The sequence below is a fragment of the Ciona intestinalis genome, unplaced genomic scaffold, assembly GCF_000224145.3.
Source record: "Ciona intestinalis unplaced genomic scaffold, KH HT001061.1, whole genome shotgun sequence".
Classification (NCBI taxonomy): domain Eukaryota; kingdom Metazoa; phylum Chordata; class Ascidiacea; order Phlebobranchia; family Cionidae; genus Ciona; species Ciona intestinalis.
The window spans coordinates 20,955-41,093 of record NW_004191382.1 but is presented as its reverse complement, the minus strand read 5'-3'; the positions used below and the strand labels follow the sequence as shown (position 1 = coordinate 41,093).

Genomic DNA, 20,139 nt, shown 5'->3' with positions numbered 1-20,139 from the left:
CAGGCGCGCTAACCACTACGCCACGGCGCCGGACATAACTTGCTTAATTCTTGCGTGGCTGAAAAATACGGTCGTTAAACACGGGTGTTCTGTTTCATAAACCTCGTGTCAGCTTACCACGCTGTTCACGCATGTAACTTTGTAAAGAAATATAGTAGGGTGGTGGAAGATGGGTCACCTTTTCATTCTATTTTCTCGTCCTATTTAGTAGTAAACAAAGAAAATTCAAAGAATTATGAAACCGTATCTTCACGACTCCCATAGACCGTTGTTAATTGTTTAAAACACAATCAGGATATTTAGATATTCTGTGCTTAAGGTGTCCCATCTCCCCCCACCCTACTATATTATATTATATATATATATAATATTGTAGTAAATTTTCTAAATATTTATTTCAAATTCTTGTTATACCGAATGTAAATAGCTGAATGACATCATTGAAGAGTTAAGCCCCCTCGGCTGGCGACTTGCAGGAAAAAAATAGCAGTTTTCTGTTAGTGGAAGCAGACTGCTACGGTTGACAGCACACCTTGTATTGTATGGTGGAGCGTATTCGATATTCATTCCCCTCAAACTCAACGGGCATCTGTGCAAATTGGTTAGTAATATTTATTGGTCTTCGTAAGCAATTTTTGTATAGAATAGAGTACGGTAATACACCTTTAGCACATAATATCCATACGTCATGATCGTTTTTTAAACAATTAACAATGGTGAATGGAATTTTTTTCCGTACGGTAGTAAACAAAACATATTCAAAGAATTATAAAACTGTATTCTTACGACTCCCATAGACCGTTGTTAATTGTTTAGAACACGATCAGAATATTTGGGTATTATGTGCTAAAGGTGTCCCATCTTACCTAACAGTATTGCATTACTTGGTCTTCGCCTGCAATCTGTGTATATAGTAGGGTGGGGAAAGACGGGACACCTTTATCTCATAATATCCAAATATCGTGATCATGTTTTAAACAATTAACAACGGTCTATGGGAGTCGCGAGGATACTGAAAAAGGTATCTTAACCTACTATAGCATAGGGTGGGGAAGATGGGACACCTTTATCTCATAATATCCAAATATCGTGATCATGTTTTAAACAATTAACAACGGTCTATGGGAGTCGCGAGGATACTGAAAAAGGTATCTTAACCTACTACTAGCATAGGGTGGGGAAGATGGGACACCTTTTTATTCTATTTTCGCGTCCCATTTGGTAGTAAACAACGAACATTCAAACAATTATAAAACTGTATTCTCACGAATCCCATAGACCGTTGGCATTTGTTTAAAACACGATTAAGATATTTGGATATTAAGTGTTAAAGCTGTCCCATCTTACTCAACACTACTATATTCCTTGGTCTTTGGCCGTAATTCGTGTATATAGTACAGTGGGGGAAGAGCGTATACACCTTTAGCACAGAATATCTAAAGTTCCCAATCGTCTTTTATATATTTAATAACAGTCTATGGAAATCGTGAGAATAAGGTTTAATAATTCTTAGAAAAAGTCATTTGTTTACTACCAAATGGAACGAAAAAACATAATGCAAATTCGTCCCATCTTGCCCCACCCTACTATATGTACTTTTGTTAAACATATACAAAATTAATTGTGTTAGTACAGTAACTGTTGTTTTCACCTGGTTGCTTGGAGAATGTTGTTCGAATCTATGTAGTGTCGTTTATGGTTCCCGGTCGCGTATTCGTCAAACACGCCCCACCGTAAATGAGACCATTCGTGCACAATTGCCTTCTCTAAAAAACCAACGTTTTTCTTTTTAAGATGTATGAATAATTGTAACTTTTGTGGGTTTTCGTTGCTTTTTTGGAAGGATTTTCTGTATGACTGACAATTTGGACAACCAATTAGTGACCACTGGGTTGGAAAAATTTAGGTGCCTTTCCCAAGGACACATACGCCCACAATAGTAGCAACGACGAGCCTTGAACCTATTACCTCTGGGTTAGAGTAACATACATGGTAACTCGTAAGCTGGCACGAGGTGCTAAACCGTGTGATAACGACTGTCGTTTTCCGGCCACGCGAGGATAAAGTTACATTCATTCATTCAGAGCAAGCGCACCAAATATTCCACAGTCCCAGAGTTACGCGTATATGCAAAACCTTACCTCGTGGTCCATATAGATGTTCTTGCGGATTGTACACATACTCAGGTGTAATGTGAATGTACGTCCCAGGGTCGCCGCATCCGCCTGTTTGGCGAGTATATGGATTGTTTCCCTTTGCTGAATTAGCCGGTGCGACTATCACATCTGCCTACAATAGAATGAATGAATGAATGTAACTTACTTTATCCCCGCGTAGCCGGAAAACGACAGTCGTTATAACATATATGTGTTAATACACCTCGTGCCAGCTTACAAGTTACCATGTATGTTATACTTTGTGGGTGATTATGTCAGTTTTTTTTTTTTTCTATAATAATAATTTGAACGACCCATTAGTGCCCACTGGGTTGGAGCAATTGCCGTTAAGCGTCTTGCCCAATGACAATGAAACACACACGCCCACAATAGCAGCAGTGAAGAGCCTTTCATAGTTTATGAAAAATTTAAAAACAGACATCTTTGATTTTTACCTTTCTGTAAGACAGTCCAATTGCTGTATCATACCTCGCGCCAGTCCACGTTTTCGGTACAAGTATATTAATATTACGAAAGTAGGCCCGTTTCTTTGTTAATATGAACAAACTGTGCGATGCTCGAGTGAAAAAATCCTGTAAAATTAGTTCCGTTATTTGTCTCTTCGATTACGGTAGCGAAGATTTAGAAATGTTTTAAACGAAAAGTCAGGATATAGCGACAAAACAACATTTGTTAAAACACGCTTACAGTAAAAACATATTTACATTTAATTGGAAAATAATAAGCGTGGTCGCTACATCTAGCAGACAAACAGGTCGTTTATGTTTAAATATTATCAAGTTATAACTTGTAATAGAAACAAAAGTGTAAAAATTGGAAATAAAAAGATTACAGTAGGTTGGGAAAAGATTGAACACTTTTTAACCCTATTTTCTCGTCCCATTTGGTAGTAAACAAAGGACATTCAAGAAATTATAAAACCACATTCCTACGACTTCCATAGATAGTTATTAATTGTTTAAAACTTGATCAGGATATTTTCATAATATGTGCTAAAGGTGTCCCATCTTACCCCATCCTACTATACATGTAGCGCCTATTAAATCTATACTTGCCCGTATATTTCTGATCAAAGTTTCATTTTCTGGCACTGCTGGATTAATTGCAACCAAAACGCCATCGTATCCATTAGACTGCAATTTGACCGACGCAAAATCGCCGTTCACGGTAACAAAAAAACACACAGCGCACAATATGTGAAAAAAACTAAACAACATTTTGCGAAACTGAAAAGATTTTGTGGTGTTTTTCTTTCCAGTTACTGCAAATACTAAAAAGGTTGGAAGATTTTTTAATCTAATGTATTAATAATAATGACTTTATTTGTCTCTTCGAATACGGTAGCGAAGATTTAAAAATAATTTAAAAATACGAAAAGACAGGATATAGCGACAAAACAACAGTTGTTAAAACACGCTTACATTTAAAAACATATTTTACATTGAATTGGAAGAAAATATGCGTGGTCGCTACACCTAGCAGACAAAAAGAAATGATGTAGCAACAAAAAACAGTTGTTAAAACACGCCTACAGTTAAAAAACATATTTATATTTAATTGGAAGAAAATATGCGTGGTCGCTACACCTAGCAGACAAAAAGAAATGATGAAGCAACAAAAAACAGTTGTTAAAACACGCTAACATTAAAAACATATTAATTTACATTTATTTGGAAGAAAATAAGCGTGGTCGCTACACTGACTCGACTGTCAAAACATAAATCAAATTGCTTTTAGTGAAAAATCTGCTCTCCCAAATCAGTATATCTAGCAGCCTATCCAAGAAGATTTTGACTGTCAAAATTTATATTGAATTTTTAAAAGGTTTTGGTCAAAAGTCTGGAACCCAATACTGATCTGTCTGTCGATAAATGTGTTTGCTGAACACGTTACCACTAAGTTGCTCTCGCTTCCCAACTTTTCTTGAATAATAAAATATATCTCTTCGTTTAGGTGGTTTTGACAAAATTAGCCTGCAGGCAATTAAAAGGATTAGTCAGATTTTCTGAATATTTTGTACACAGACGTCGCTTTCTGTCACTTTTGCGTTTTCCGCAATTCACAATGTGTATGACAGCTGGCAAAAATATGTATAGTTCTGTGGGGTAAGATGGAACATCTTTGAAACGTAGTATCCAAGTATTCTAATCGTATTTTAAACAATTAACAACGGTCTATAGAAATCATAAAGTTACGGTTTCATATTTCTTTGAATGCTTTTTGTTTACTACAAAATGGGACGAGGAAGCCGAAGGGAAAGTGAAATGAAAGGCATCCCATCTTCCCCCTACCCTACAAACCTATAACATTAAAATAATTGTTTTCTCATAAAAGAAATGCTCTTATAGTTTATTTAGCATCAGTGAATTTGCTTGCATTGGTAAAATTAAAATTTGCTTATGATTTTCCAAGTAAATAACCGTTTACAATCTGCTATCAGAGTCTGTATATAAACAAATATAATGTTTATATACGGACACTGGTCGCTCTGTCATGTATTTTCGTATAAATTTATTACCCACAAAAACAACAGTTGTTAAAACACGCTTACATTGAAAAACAGGATTTAGCAATTTATTTGGAAGAAAATAAGCGTGGTCGCTACACCTAGCGGACAAAAAAGACAAGACCCGTACCATAGGGGGCAGTCGGCTTTAAAGAGGATTGACCCAAAGATTAGGCTGGAAAAAAATCATTGTTATTATATATATGCTATATTAACGCAAAAAATATAATTTTTTTAACTACTTCTCTATAGTTGTTATAAAAAAGGAATGGTATATATTTTTTCGTCCACCGACTAAAAAAATTCAGTCGTTCACGGTTACTATTGGTTACCACGTTTTTTTTAACGGCCGACTAAAATTTGTTCTGTGTATTTTTCACGCTTAGTCGTCCGATTAAATTTCCGAATAAATTTTAACCGGCGGCTAAAAAACAAAATTGATTTTTGGCGGCGACTACTTTATTTAGAATGAAATGCCGACTAAGGTATTATAACGTAAAGGACAGACACCGGTAAATACATACAAAACAAACTACGTAACGTTTACAAAACATACACACTTGTTATGCAGTTAAAAAACGTCACGCCAAAATGTTTGGCGTCGTGGCAAAGTGGTTAAAGGGCGCCTTTTTCCACCTTAGAGGCAATGATTTCAAGGTTTGTCGCTGCTACCATTGTGGGCGATGTGCAAGTTATGAACCACATATAAAAAAGAAACCCCCCAAAAAATTACCCGCAAAGAAACACATGGTAACTCGTAAGCTGCCACGAGGTTTATGAAACAGAACACCCGTGTTTAACGGCCGTATTTTTCCGGCCACGCAGGATAAAGTAAGTTACTTTCATCTACACCAAAGTCTTAGGAAAGAAAGAAGGCGTGTAAACAAGCTAACTCAAGCAACCACAAGCGCCTAAAGCTGACATGGCGCGATTAAAACTAGAGCGAACAAACATCTGCCAACAAACGGTAACTGTGGTGTCACATTACAGAACTCACTAGACCGTAAACGCCGCTCTTTTTGCAGCGCTATGCCAGCCATTTTAATCGGCAATCACTTTAAAGTCGCGATTAGAAATGAATTTAAAAGATGTTTTTAACTGTAAGTGTGTTTTAACAAATGTTATTTTATAGTTATATTCTGTTTTTTTGTTTAAAATATTCCTAATTCTTCGCTACGGTAATTGAAGAGACAAATAAAGTTGTTGTTATTACGTAATGTTACGTAGTGTACTCTTATCAATAAACAAGACGCCCATTTTTGCAATTCTTGGTCAGATTTTATCACATTTAAATGTTTTTAGATTATTTTTCCTTTTCACAGCTTTGGAATCAGGCTAGAACATTGCAACAGTTTATGGTGCATGTCAGAAACTTGTTGGTAAGAAAATTTTCAATGTTTTATATATGTGTTTTGTTTTTGCTAAATTGCTTATTATATGAATAATAAGCAATCTGTACCATGGCATAGTGGTTAGCACTCCTTCCTATAACTCAGAGGTAATGGGTTCAAGGCTTGTTGCTGCTACCCCAGTCTGCAAAGTATGGCAGTTCCCGACGAGATCTCGCGCGTGCAAGACGGTTATTTTTCGCGTTCGCGCGTGCTATCATTAAAAATCTGCGTGCAAAGCATGTACATTTTCAAGCCACGTTAGGAAATCTTACTTAATTTAATACGTACTTTTTTCTTTGTTTAATTAATTGGCGTGCGTAGGACAAATTGTGGCGTGCATAACCGAAAGTCTGTAAAAAAATCGCGCGTGCACCTGCCATACTCTGCAGTCTGGCTGCTACCTTGGTGGGTGTATATGTTTTCTTGCCCAAAAAACCTAACGTCAATTGCTTCAACCCAATGGTCATTAATGGTTTGTCCAAATTATTAGCCACACATTGGTAAAAAATTGTATGAGTCGTGTCATTACGCACACATTTGTTTCTATTAGAAGTTTAACTTGATAATAATTAAACATAAATGGCTTGTTTGTCTGCTAGGTGTAGCGACCGCGCTTATTTTCTTCCAATTAAATGTTAATATGTTTTTCCAGTCTGCAAAGTATGGCAGGTGCACGAGCGATTTTTTTACAAAGTTTTGGTGATGCACGCCATAATTTGTCCCACGCACGCCAATTAATTAAAACAATGAAAAAAATACGTATTTAATTAAGTAGGATTTCCTACTGTGGCTTGGAAATGTACGTGGTTTGCACGCAGATTTTTAATGATAGCACGCGCGCACGCGAAAAATAACCGTCTTGCACGCGCGAGATCTCGCCAGGAACTGCCATACTCTGCAGGCTGGATGTTTTTAACTTTTATCTTGTTTTAACAACTGTTGTTTTGTCGCTATATCCTGTCTTTTCCTTTAAAATATTTCTAAATCTTCGCTACCGTAATTGAAAAGACAAATAAAGGTAATATTATTATTATTATTATTTTTATACAGACACCAGAGACAGAACTTTATTTTGACATTGGAACAGCAATCTATGGTTGTTTGCAATCCTGTTTTTTTTTGCATGCATTGCAACTTTGCTGAGAAACCTCATAAAAGTGGTGAGTTCTTTTTACAGCAGGCCCTGAGGCATTAGGCTATTTGGAAACTTTTGCAGTATGATATAGGTACCTGAAAAAAGTTTCAAAAGGAAATTTCGTCTGGTAGTGAGCATATTTGTAATTGTTTTATTTGCTGGCAGATATTAGCTAGTAGCTATGTTTTATTTTATATAAAAAAAATGAAATATTTTATTAATAATTTCGAAATTATTTTATACTTTAATTGTATAGATTTAGATAACTGTCATTCAAAAAGGTTTATTTATAATTACTTAAGCACATTAGAACTGTTAAGGTTTATGCGGTATTATCCTATGCATTGAAGTAATGGGCCAACTTTGATCCATATAAACCCAAATCCCATGGTACCCATGGTATGCTCTGCACCCAGTGGCGAAGCCAGGGGGGTTTTCGGGCGTCGTGACACCCCGTTTAAACCTAAAAAAAAAATTTTGTTTTTTTTAAATTAAATTAAAAAAAAATTTTGTTTTAAATTTTTTGATTAAAACCCCCCCATTATTTTTTTTCTGGCTGCGCTACTGTCTGTACCTGTTCTCTTTTTTAAGGTCGTTCCCTCATTGTACGGGTTGTGTCCTTATACACACACTTTTCTTCCAATTAGAACTTTAATATGTTTAACTAATGTTGTTAACTTAATTTTGATTGTAGGGTGAAACGGTCAAGCGTTTTATCTAAAACATTATTTCTTTCTTTTTTATCAATAAGTGTGTTTTAACAACTGTTGTTTTACCATTACTACCAGTATTTTCGCTTTTGTCAACTCTCTTGTTCTTCGTTATCGTGACCGAAGAGACGAAATGAATTTTACTCAATCATTTATATAGTAGAGTCGGGGAAAATGGGACACCTTTAGCACATAATATCCAAATATCCTAATTGTCTTTTAAACAATTAACAACGGTTTATTGAAGTCGTGAGGATACCAATTTATAATTCTTTGAATTTTCATTGTTTTCTACCAAATGCGACAAGATAATAGGATGAAAAAGTGTCCCATCTTTAGTTTCGGGCTATTTATTTAATTTTTAAACTAGTGGAGTACCTTAGGACCACATTTGAACACATATAGTTATTTATATACATTATATAGTATGTTGGGGTAGACAGAACAATATGAAAGAAATAATTTAAAACAGGCTCTTGTTTCCCATTAATTTCTAATACATATTTTGTTTACCAAGTTACCAGTTTAAACTGGTTTGAACTGGCTTAAAGCAGCATGGGAAGAGCTAGTCACACACTTTTTAGCCTTCTATTTACTTTGCTGATTCAGGCGTTTATATTTTGTTTGAATGTGAACATAAGATATTTATTTTAAAGGCTACGCTACTGTATGAGCAAAATTGTTGTTCCATTTTATATATAAATATAAAAAAATAGTAGGGTGGGGAATATGGGACACCCTTTTATTCTATTTTCACATTAAATTGGATAGTAAACAAAGAACATTCATATTATATTTATAAAACTGTGTCCTCTTGACTCTCATAGACCGTCGTTAAATGTTTAAAACACAATCAGGATATTATGTGCGAAAGGTGTCCTATCTTCCCCCACAGTACTCTACATAATGATGAAATTGCCTGGTATTTCCTGTCAATAGTTTGCACACTGTACCACAACAGTTGTGTGCAAAACATTCAATGCAAATTGACATGTATGTATATAAAGCTGAGTCAATGCAGAGCTATAGGCAATTGCTTTGTTATGTATTTCACAATAGTCGTGTCTGACGCTTGTTCTCTTTGTTCCATTAATGAATGAATGAATGTAACTTGCTTTATCCTCGCGTGGCCGGAAAAGGGCAGTCGTTATAACACAGGTGTTCATACTTCATACATCTATTGTCAGCTTACAAGTTACCAAGTATGTTACTTTGTGGGTGATTATTTGGGAATAATGTCCTTTATATGCCTATTACTGTCTGCTACTGAAAGGAAGCGCAATTATGTTTCATTTCAATTGATTTACAATAGATTTAGACAGATAACTCTTTGTGCCCACTCGGCTATCAAAGGTTATATTTACACAACCAGCGCGGCAAATCAAATGGAAAATATTGCTGATTTTCGTAACGGTTTATTGTTTGTTTTCGAGGTGTGTGCTTTTAAACGTCAAAAATTGAAACTGATAATCAAATATCATATATATTTTGTCATTTCAAACTGTTTGCAGATGAATGCTGCTGACAATATGATGCTGATTTTAGCTGTAGTTTAGGCTATTGGCTTTTAAGATGCCCTTTTGAACGTCAAGACTCAAAACTGCTGATCAAATACCAGATATTTGTTCTTTTAAATTTTATTGCCGGCACTAAACGACTTTGCTAGTTGCTACTATACCTCATAAAGTGTATGGAGAAAATAACTTTCACTGTATTTGGATAAAATAACTTGCAAAATTGCAAAAAGAACTTAGTTTAGAATGGTGATAATATGGTTGTATAGTAAGGTGGGGCAAGATGGGACACTTTTTCGCTATATTTTCTCATCCCATTTGGTAGTAAACGAAAAACATTCAAAGAATTATAAAACCGTACCCTCACAACTCCTATAGACCATTGTTAATTGTTTAAAACACGATCAAGATATTTAGATATTATGTGCTTAAGGTGTCCCATCCTCCCCCCCACCCCACTGTATATCATTCTTGCGTAACTAAATCCCACAATGAATTATGACCTATTGAAGGACACAGTCAACACACTCAATAGAAACATGTCTTATGACCAAAGTTCAGACACAGTCAGTTTGCTCTGTACAAACAAAAACTTTACTTATAATTGGATGTAATTTTAATTTTTTACTGATTCAGCAGCTGCAACTGTAGGGCAAATTACGGTCTATGGGAGTCTTGAGCATATAGTTTTATAATTCTTTGAAAGTTCCTTGTTTACTACCACATTGGACGAAAAAAAAAGAGTTAACATGTGTCCCAACTTCCCCCACCCTACTATAATATATTTTTACCGATTCTGCAGGTGTAACTATATCTATATGACAAAATTTCAGTCATTTCTGAAGCTAATTCATTCTGTATAAAAAAATGGTTTAACTAATGTTGAATGTACTTAAATTTTTAACGATTCTGTAGGTGTAGTTATACCTTTAGGGCAAAATTTCAGTCTTTTTTTAAGCTATTTTATTCTGTATACAAAAAAGTTTACTTATTATTGGATGTAATTCATTTTTTTTTACTAATTCAGTAGGTATTATACCTTTAGGGCAAAACTTATCGGTCTTTTTTTAGGCTGTTTCATTCTGTATAGACAAATGGTTTAATTAATATTGAATGTACACTTATATTTTTACCGATTCTGCAGGTGTAACTATATATTTATGGCAAAATTTTTGAGTTTTTTTTTTAGAGCTAATTCATTCTGTATAAAAAAATGGTTTAATTAAAGTTGAATGTACTTAAATTTTAAACGATTCTGCAGGTGTATTTATACCTTTAGGGCAAAATTTTAGTCATTTTTAAAGCTATAACATTCTGTATAAAGAAATGGTTTAATAATATTGAAAGTAATTATTTAATTTTTTAATTTAGCAGGTATTATACCTTTAGGGCAAAACTTATCGGTCTTTTTTGGAGCTAATTCATTCTGAATAGACAAATGGTTTAACTAAAGTTGAATGTACTTAAATTTTTAACGATTCTGCAGGTGTAACTATATCTTAATAGCAAAATTTCAATCATTTTTAAGCTATTTCATTCTGTAGCTGCAAAAGTTTTATTTATTATTATTTTTTTTGTTACTGATTTTGCAGGTGTAAAATTTTTTGCAGTCATTTTTGTGAAACTAATTTACTTTGTACCGATTTTGCAGGTGTAGCTTTAGGGCAAATTTTTTTGTATTCATTTTTGGAGCTCTTTGTTCAATATGGATTTAGCTAAATCTGAAGAGAAACTGAAAGAGCAAGAAGCCTTAATGGAAAATGGTCAAGAAAATCATGGTTTTTGTGGCAAAATAGTCAACACGAAAACATCACGACTTTCCTCAATGCTTGGTCTCATTATTGTGTATTTTTTGGCAGAAGCAGTTGTAGGTAAGTGACAGTAATGCATTGCATTCTAATCTACATAGTTAAATTCCTATGAGACCTGAGATTCAGGCCACAGTTGGTCCAATACCATTTTAGCCATATAATATCATAACTTTATTTGTGTCTTCAATTACGGTAGCGAAGATTTAGAAATATTTTAAACGAAAAGACAGGACATAGCGACAAAACAACAGTTGTTAAAACGCGCTTACAGTTTAAAACATATTTACGTTGGAAGAAAATAAGCGTGGTCACTACACCTAGCAGACAAACGAGCCATTTATGTTTAATTATTATCAAGTTAAACTTCTAATCGAAACAAAAATTTGCAAAAAAGAAATAATTCTTTCCATAATACTGTAATTTTAAAGTCAAATTTTTCATTGCCTATGCTTTCTATACTGTAACAAATTACAAATAATTTTACAGGTCACCTGACAAGCAGTTTGACGCTAATTGCGGATTCTTTTCACATGTTATCTGATGCTTTATCATTAGTAGTTGCTCTTGTTGCTGTGCGTCTTAGCAAACGAGGTGCGCAGCATTCTATAACACCGTGGCCCTCAAAACAAGCATACTTTAACACGTTTGGTTGGGTTCGGTTTGAGGTAATTTAAACTTAATAAAAATTTAATGAGTTTAAAAAAAATTGAATGAATTAAACTATTTTATTTTTATGCGGCGAAAAACGACAGTCGTTAGAACATCGGTGTCCTGTTTCATACACCAGGTGCCAGCTTACGAGTTACCATATATGTTACTTGTACGTGATTACTTTTGTGGATTTTTTATGTATGGCTGATAATTTGGACAACCTATTAGTGACCACTGGGTTGGAGCAATTGCTGTTAAGTTAAAACCATATTTTTGACACTAAATTTAAATTAGTAAATTTATTGTAATAAATAAATGCATGGTGTTAAATCATTTTTTCTGTTAATTTTTTGCATTGCTTTGATAAAATCATTTTTTTTACATTAAATTTTTTTGCAATTAATGAATGCATAAGATACAATGATTTTTATATTGAATTTATTGCAATGAATGAATGCATTAATTTTAAATGCTCCTATGTTATTTCCTGTCTGCGAATTAGCTTTTCGGTGCATTAGGCAATGTCGCTTATTGTCCCAATTTTGCTATTATATATAAAAGGGTGGGGGAAGACAGGAAACTTTTTGCACATAATATCCAAGTAAAGCAAGTATCCTGATCGTGTTTTAAACAATTAACGACGGTCTATGGAAGCCGTGAGGATACAGTTTTATAATTCTTTTAATGTTCTTTGTTTACTACCAAATGGGACGAGAAAATAGAATCAAAAGGTGTCCCATCTTCCCCCACCCTACTATATAAAATTTTGCAATGAATCAATTTTACAAATACTGATAAATTTTTTTTATATAGTAGGGTGGGGGAAGATGGGACACCTTTAGCACATAATATCCAAATATCTTGATCATGTTTTAAACGATTAACAACGGTCTATGGGAGCCGTGAGGATACAGTTTTATAATTCTTTTAATGTTCTTTGTTTACTACCAAATGGGACGAGAAAAGAGAGTCAAAAGGTGTCCCATCTTCCCCCACCCTACTATATAAAATTTTGCAAAGGATAAATCTTACAAATACTGTTAAAAAATATATATATATAACTTTTTATATATGACCAATAAAATATGACCAAATTTAATTCCTGTTAAGCTTAGTTAGTTTAAATTAAAATCACATTTTTAAAACTTAAAATGTATATTTTCAGGTTGTAGGCGCCCTTATAAATTCTACGTTTTTATTTGCACTGTGCATTTCAATTACCATGGAAGCAATTGAGAAGTTCTACGACCCAGGTCTTATTTCTCAACCAGAGCTGGTACTTGCTGTTGGTGGATGTATGTTGTAATTATAAATGTCTCATTAAATACATAGAGTAGGGTGGGGGAAGATGGGACATCTTTACCACATAATATCCAAATATCCTGATCGTGTTTTAAACTATTATCAACGCTCTATGAGAGTCGTGAGGATACAGCTTTATAATTGTTTAAATGTTCTTGTTTACTACCAAATAGGTCGAGAAAATAGAATAAAAAGGTGTCCGATCTTCCCCCACCCTACTATACATAATATGGGCTAGTCTGCACAGTATGGCAGTTCCTGACGAGATCTCGCGCATGCAAGACGGGTATTTTTCGCGTGCGCGCGTGCTATCATCAAAAATCAGCGTGCAAACCACGTACGTTTGCAAGCCACAATAGGAAATCCTACTTAATTAAATACATATTTTTTTCATTGTTTTAATTAATTGGCGTGCGTGGGACAAATTATGGCGTGCATAACCAAAATTTGTAAAAAAGTCGCTTGTGCACCTGCCATACTTTGCAGACTGGTATATAGGGATGCACATTACAGAATAATTACGTGTTTTAGGATATCCTAGAATACTTTATTTCGAATCTAGAATTTCGAAATTATTTGCATTTATAAGAAAAAACGTATAAAGCGAAAACAGCCAAGCAGAAACGTAAAGCAACCTTTAAAAAAACGCTGTGAAATGTTTTCTCTCAAAATTCCCACAAACACAAGAATCTTTTTTTTCAGAATTATTAAAATTTAAAAATTGTTATCACTAGTTGTAATTATAAATGTCTCATTAAATATACATACATATTATAGTAGGGTGGGGTAAGATGGTCACCTTTTGGGATGTGCATTTTATGTTTAATTATTATCAAGTTAGTAAACTGCACTGTGTTGAAAGCCTATTGACTTTGCAGTATTTACTTTGTTATATAAATAGTATATTGCACAACTGAGATAAGAAAACCCTTAGCTAGTAAAGCATAATAGTAGGGTGGGGAAAATGGGACACCTTTTAACACTATTTTCTCGACCCATTTGGTTGTAAACAAAAAACATTCTTATAATTACATCTCCCGCAGACCGTTTTTAATTGTTTAAAACACAATCAGGATATTTGGATATTATGTGCTAAAGGTGTCCCATTTCCCCCCATCCTAATATACATACACACTGTATTGCAAATGCAAGTTGCACAAACTCTAAATTACTGTTGCACAAATAACAGGTATATTAAATTAAAATCGTAAACTACTTCACGAGTTTTATTTTATTTTTTTAATGGTTAATGGGCCAATCCTGGCCTAAATCCTAGGACCCATGGCTTGCCACTCTGCGGGAAATTACCCACATAGAATAGAATAAATCAATATGGTAGCACCCTGGGTGTTGGGGTCACGGGCCAGGCCTGGCCTTAATCCTAGGACCCATGGCTTGCCACGCTGCAGGACCTCAACCATGTACAATATACATGACTTTGTGTTTACAGTCGGTCAAATACGTCTCTGTTCATTGTATATGTATATTTATGTCGTCCATTGTTACGCAACCGTTCATGCTTGGAAGACTATAGAACGAGTCAATTGTCACGTCAGTCGCTTGTCTTGTGCGTCTACTTCGTTGTGTTAATGCATTTGTTCTGTGTACATATTTCGCTCGTGTTTACCCTTTAATCATTTTTTGGTTAGTTATTAAACATTCGTTACAACCTAATAAATGCGTACCAAAATTGTTTTTTTCTATCATCTAGAATAGAATAAATCGTTAAAATTTTGTTTAACTTACAGGCGGTTTATTGATCAATGTGATTGGGCTAGTTTTGTTTGGTGGTCACGCCCACGCAGGTCACAATCATAGTCACGGTCATGATCACGGTCACAATCACGGTCATGACAATCATCATAACCATTTACAAGTAAGTAGTATGCATGTTTTCTTATTTACTATCATTTTGTATTAAGCGGGAAATTGACATAAAGTGTTAAAAAAGTGGTTGCTTTAATTATATTATTTTTTTTTTAGTGGGAAATTTATTTTTTAGGCCAACAATTTTCATTGTATTGTATGGGGACGGGAAAATTGAATAAAAAGTTGTCCCATTTTGCCCCACTCTACTAAATAATGGTGTTTTATTAATCAGAACAACAATGGGTCTACAGAACAACATATGAATATGAAAGCTGTGTTTCTGCATGTTTTGGGCGACGCTCTGGGCTCCGTAATAGTTATGATCAGCGCTACAATCATTTATCTTGTTCCGGTAAGATTTAAACCACACAATATCGTGTTTTGAACTGGAATGAATAAATGAATGAATCTAACTTACTTTTTCCTCGCGTGGCCGGAAAAAAACAGTCGTTATAACACGGGTGTTCTGTTTCATACACCTCAAGTCAGCTTACAAGTTACCATGTATGTTACTTTGTGAATGAATGAATGTAACTTACTTTATCCTTGCGTAGCTGGAGAAAGACAGTCGTTATAACACAGGTGTTTTGTTTCACGCACCTCGTGCCAGCTTAGAGTTACCATGTATGTAACTTTGTGGGTGATTATTTTTTTAATGTATGGCTGATAATTTGGACAACTCATTAGTGACCACTGGGTTGGAGCAATTGCCGTTAAATGTCTTGCCACAGGACACATTTGCCCACAATGGTAGCAAAGACGTGGCTTAAACCCATTACCTCTGGGTTAAAGGCAGGCGTGTGACCACTTTGCCACGATGCGGATAATTAATATATCTTTTTCTTAAATGGCATCTTTACTTTTATATATTTATTGTAATAAAGTCTGCCAATCTGACCCAAATCTGGTGCTCATAGAGTTGAACGATTCTTGTGTAAAGAAATACAGTAAGGATCTGGTCCCGCCAAAACGTAACAGACAAAAATCAAGTCTAACCAATTGTATAAAGAAACGAATTTTATTTAAATAAAAGAGAGACGAAGCCATTTAGGCAAAATATATATCTTTTATTGGTGGAACTTTTTGTCTGTTACCTTTTCCTAGCACCAGATCCTTACTGTATTTCTTCACACAAAAATCGTTTAACTTTATGAGCACCAGATCAGGGTCAGATTCGAAAATTTATTACAATAAAAAAAAGTAAAAATACTAATCTCAAAAAATATTTCTCTTACAGTATGAAGAAAATGTCACGGTTTCTGCCGGAAACGCTACGGCAGTTAATGTCGTCATTAACGTAAACGAGTGGATTATGTATATAGACCCTGCTATGAGTATTGTCCTTGTTTTGATCATGATTTTCACAACGTATCCGTTGTTTAAAGAGTCAAGTCTCGTTCTTTTGCAGACTGTACCAAAGCATATTAAACTACAACACTTAAAAGAAAAGTAAGTATACCATATCCTGACCTAAGACTCTTAATAATGATAATTTTTTTTTTCTAACTTTTTTTTTTTTTTTCTTAGAAATAATTGAATTTTTAAATTGAATGTATTTTGAATGGTAAGTACTTGCTTAATTGCTTGCAAGAAAATTCTTCACTTGCATAACACTATTTTTTCCAATTAAATGCAACTATATGTGTTTAACTGTAAGTGTGTTTTAACAACTGTTGTTTTGTCGCTATATTCTGTTTTTTTGTTTAAAATATTTCTAAATCTTCGCTACCGTTATCGAAGAGACAAATAAAGTTAGCAACCTAAGACTGTATCCTATGTTTTATTTAATATTATTAATAACTTCATTTGTCTCTTCGATTACGGTAGCGCAGATTTAGAAATATTTTAAACAAAAAGACAGGATCTAGCGACAAAACAACAGTTGTTAAAACACGCTTACGGTTAAAAACATATTTACATTTAATTGGAAGAAAATAAGCGTGGTCGCTACACCTAGCAGACAAACGAGCCATTTATGTTTAATTATTATCAAGTTAAACTTCTAATAGAAACAAAATTTTGTGTAAAGACACTTTTTTTCTCTTTGGATAAGGTGCTATACATCAGACTTTTCCCTTTTTTTCTTTATGGATAAGTTTTCATGGCTCTAATTTTTAGAATTAAACTGTAGCTAAGCATTTTAAACTACAAAACTCTTTAAACAAAAAAGTTTAATACCATAATAAGTATCAGAAATTATCTTCTACAAAAGGTTTAACAACATTGCTCTAAAAAAAATGTTTTTAACTCAATGTTCATATGTACATAAACCATGTAAAATAACGCCGTTAGCGAATTACCAAATAATGACTTCATACGTTGTTCCTCCTTTAATTTTTAAAAATAAAAACCATGTAAAATAACAATAAAAAATAATAAAAAATAAAAATCGCTGTTTCCAAAACTTTTTACCATGCAAAAAGGGTATATACGTTGTTATTTTTTCTGTATGTGTAAACTCCTTAATTTTTTAGACTTAAAAACCATGTAAAATAACGCCGTTAGCGAATCACCAAATTTAAACTTCATAAAAATCACTGTTTTCAAAAACTTTTTACCATGCAAAAAGGGTATATACTATATATACGTTGTTATTTTTTCTGTAAACTCCTTTAATTTTTAGAAATAAAAACCATGTAAAATAACAATAAAAAATAATCAAAAATAAAAATCGCTGTTTGCAAAACTTTTTACTATGCAAAAAGGGTATATATATACGTTGTTATTTTTTTCTGTATGTGTGAACTCCTTAATTTTTTAGACTTAAAAACCATGTAAAATAACGCCATTAGCGAATCACCAAATTTAAACTTCATAAAAATCACCGTTTGCAAAACTTTTTACCATGCAAAAAGGGTATATATATGTTGTTATTTTTTCTGTATGTGTAAACTCGTTTAATTTTTAGAATTAAAACCATTGAGGGGGTCCAGGAGATTCAGAACTTCCATTTATGGCAATTGACCGGTGAAAAGTTAGTGGCGACTGTACATGTTTGGTGTAACGATGCCATATCTTTCCTGAGGATCGCGGAAGAGGTATTTAAAAATATACTTTAACTTAATTAAAATAAATGGCTTGTTTGTCTGCTAGGTGTAGCGACCACGCTTATTTTCTTCCAATTAAATGTAAATATGCTTTTACTGTAAGCGTGTTTTAACGCTGTTGTTTTGTCGCTATATCCTGTCTTTTCGTTTAAAATATTTCTAAATCTTCGCTACCGTAATCGAAGAGACAAATAAAGTAATTATTTATAATTATAAAGTAATTAAGAGACAAATAAAGTAATTATATTACATTAATATGATCTCGCTTTGTAAAAATATGCCTTTGCTACCAAATGGAACGAGAAAATAGAATAAAAATGTGTCCCATCTTTCCCCACCGTAATATATCATCTCAAAATGCTAAATTTATTAAACTTTTATGAAATACTGTTTAAATCTGACATATTATTTTTTCTTGCAACTAAATATCTGATATTTTTATGTAATTTTATATATACATTGTTTTTAACATTCAAAGAATTTTAAAACCGTATCCTCACCACTCCCATAGGCTTTGTTAATTGTTTAAAACCTGATCAGGATATTTGGATAATATATGCTAAAAATGTCCCGTCTTCCATTTAAAAATTCCATTTAAAATAACATTTTGTGATATAGTAGGGTGGGGAAAATGAAAATATTTTTTTTTAATGTCAGTTTATACTTACAGATAAAACAGAGATTGAACGACGCAGGGATTCACTCAACGACCATACAACCAGAATTCTACAGAAGTCCTAAGCCTTATTGTATGGTGGTGTCAAATACTGACACACGTGAGAGCAAAAATGGCTGCAGTAGAAATGATATTCATGCAATTTCTGTAAGTGAATGTTACTTGCTTTATCCTGGCGTGGCCGGAAAATGACGGTCGTTATAACATGGGTGTTCTGTTTCATACACCTCGTGCCAGCTTACGAGTTACCATGTATGTTGCTTTGTGGGTGATTTTTTTATGTGTGGCTGATTTTGACAACCCATTAGTGACCACTGGGTTGGAGCAATTGCCGCTAAGTGTCTTGCCCAAGGACACATACGCCCACAATGGTAGCAGCGACGAGCCTTGAACCCATTACCTCTGGGTTCAACAAAAAATAACAACAAAATAAATTACCATCCAAAAAAATATACATATATAAAAATTAAAAAAAAACACAATAAATACAAAAGAAAATTTTTGTTCCCTATCAAATTATACATAACAATTTTTTTTTTAATTTTTTTATTGTTTTTCTACTAAAATTCTTAAAAAATAAAATACAACACCTAAAAAAACCTGCTGATTTAGCAACACAACTAATTGCTTTATTATGAAGTAAACAGGACTGTTGATTAATTATGTTTAATTGGTTTTAAAGTGTTTGTTTTATTATATTAATAGGTAAACTACAAACATATAATGCAAACTTTGTTTTATGTACATAGTACATGACATATGTTTTGTTTTTAATATGTAGAAATGTGGGGTAAGATGGGACACCTTTATCACATAATATCCAAATATCCTAATCGTGTTTTAAACAATTAACAACGGTCTATGAGAGTCGTGAGGATATAGTTTTATAATTCTTTTAATGTTCTTTGTTTACCACCAATTGGGAAGAGAAAATGGGATAATAAGGTGTCCCATATTTCCCCACCATACTATATGCTTTACTAGCTAAGGGTTTTCTTATCTGTTGTGCAGTATTCTATTTATATAACAAAGTAAATATTGCAAAGTCAATAGGCTTTCAACACAGTGCAGTTTACTAACTTGATAATGATTAAACATAAATGGCTTGTTTGTCTGCTAGGTGTAGCGACCATGGTTATTTTCTTCCAATTAAATGTAAATATGATTTCAACTGTAAGCGTGTTTTAACAACTGTTGTTTTGTCGCTATATCCTGTCTTTTTGTTTAAAATATTTCTAAATCTTCGCTACCGTAATCAAAAAGACAAATAAAGTTATTATTTTCGGAAAATAGACTAAACAGTCCCGTTAAAACACTAAGTACGCAGAAATAATATTGAATTAGCAGAAT

At 33.5% G+C, this 20,139-nt stretch overlaps 2 protein-coding genes across 3 annotated transcripts in view; one reads left to right on the top strand and one right to left on the bottom strand.

The window, feature by feature from the left end:
• Positions 1-3,443, bottom strand: part of LOC100176515 (calcium-activated chloride channel regulator 1-like) — a 16,341-nt gene extending 12,898 nt beyond the window's left edge. Inside the window, exons 1-5 of the mRNA XM_026839858.1 lie at positions 3,229-3,443; positions 2,612-2,749; positions 2,142-2,289; positions 1,652-1,766; positions 415-589 (exon numbers count right to left, since the gene is read on the bottom strand). Of these exons, the coding sequence (XP_026695659.1) occupies positions 415-567 (153 nt within the window). The 5' untranslated portion in view covers positions 568-589; positions 1,652-1,766; positions 2,142-2,289; positions 2,612-2,749; positions 3,229-3,443. The remainder of the gene's footprint in view (positions 1-414; positions 590-1,651; positions 1,767-2,141; positions 2,290-2,611; positions 2,750-3,228) is intronic.
• Positions 3,444-5,145: 1,702 nt separating this feature from the next.
• Positions 5,146-20,139, top strand: part of LOC100185913 (zinc transporter 1-like) — a 16,288-nt gene continuing 1,294 nt past the window's right edge. For both annotated transcript variants that reach the window (XM_002128156.3, XM_026839860.1), the window contains exons 1-11: positions 5,146-5,783; positions 6,006-6,062; positions 7,125-7,234; positions 11,085-11,304; positions 11,731-11,909; positions 13,061-13,190; positions 14,946-15,073; positions 15,299-15,418; positions 16,304-16,515; positions 17,975-18,104; positions 18,784-18,936. In XM_002128156.3, the coding sequence (XP_002128192.1) occupies positions 11,139-11,304; positions 11,731-11,909; positions 13,061-13,190; positions 14,946-15,073; positions 15,299-15,418; positions 16,304-16,515; positions 17,975-18,104; positions 18,784-18,936 (1,218 nt within the window). In that variant the 5' untranslated portion in view covers positions 5,146-5,783; positions 6,006-6,062; positions 7,125-7,234; positions 11,085-11,138. The remainder of the gene's footprint in view (positions 5,784-6,005; positions 6,063-7,124; positions 7,235-11,084; positions 11,305-11,730; positions 11,910-13,060; positions 13,191-14,945; positions 15,074-15,298; positions 15,419-16,303; positions 16,516-17,974; positions 18,105-18,783; positions 18,937-20,139) is intronic.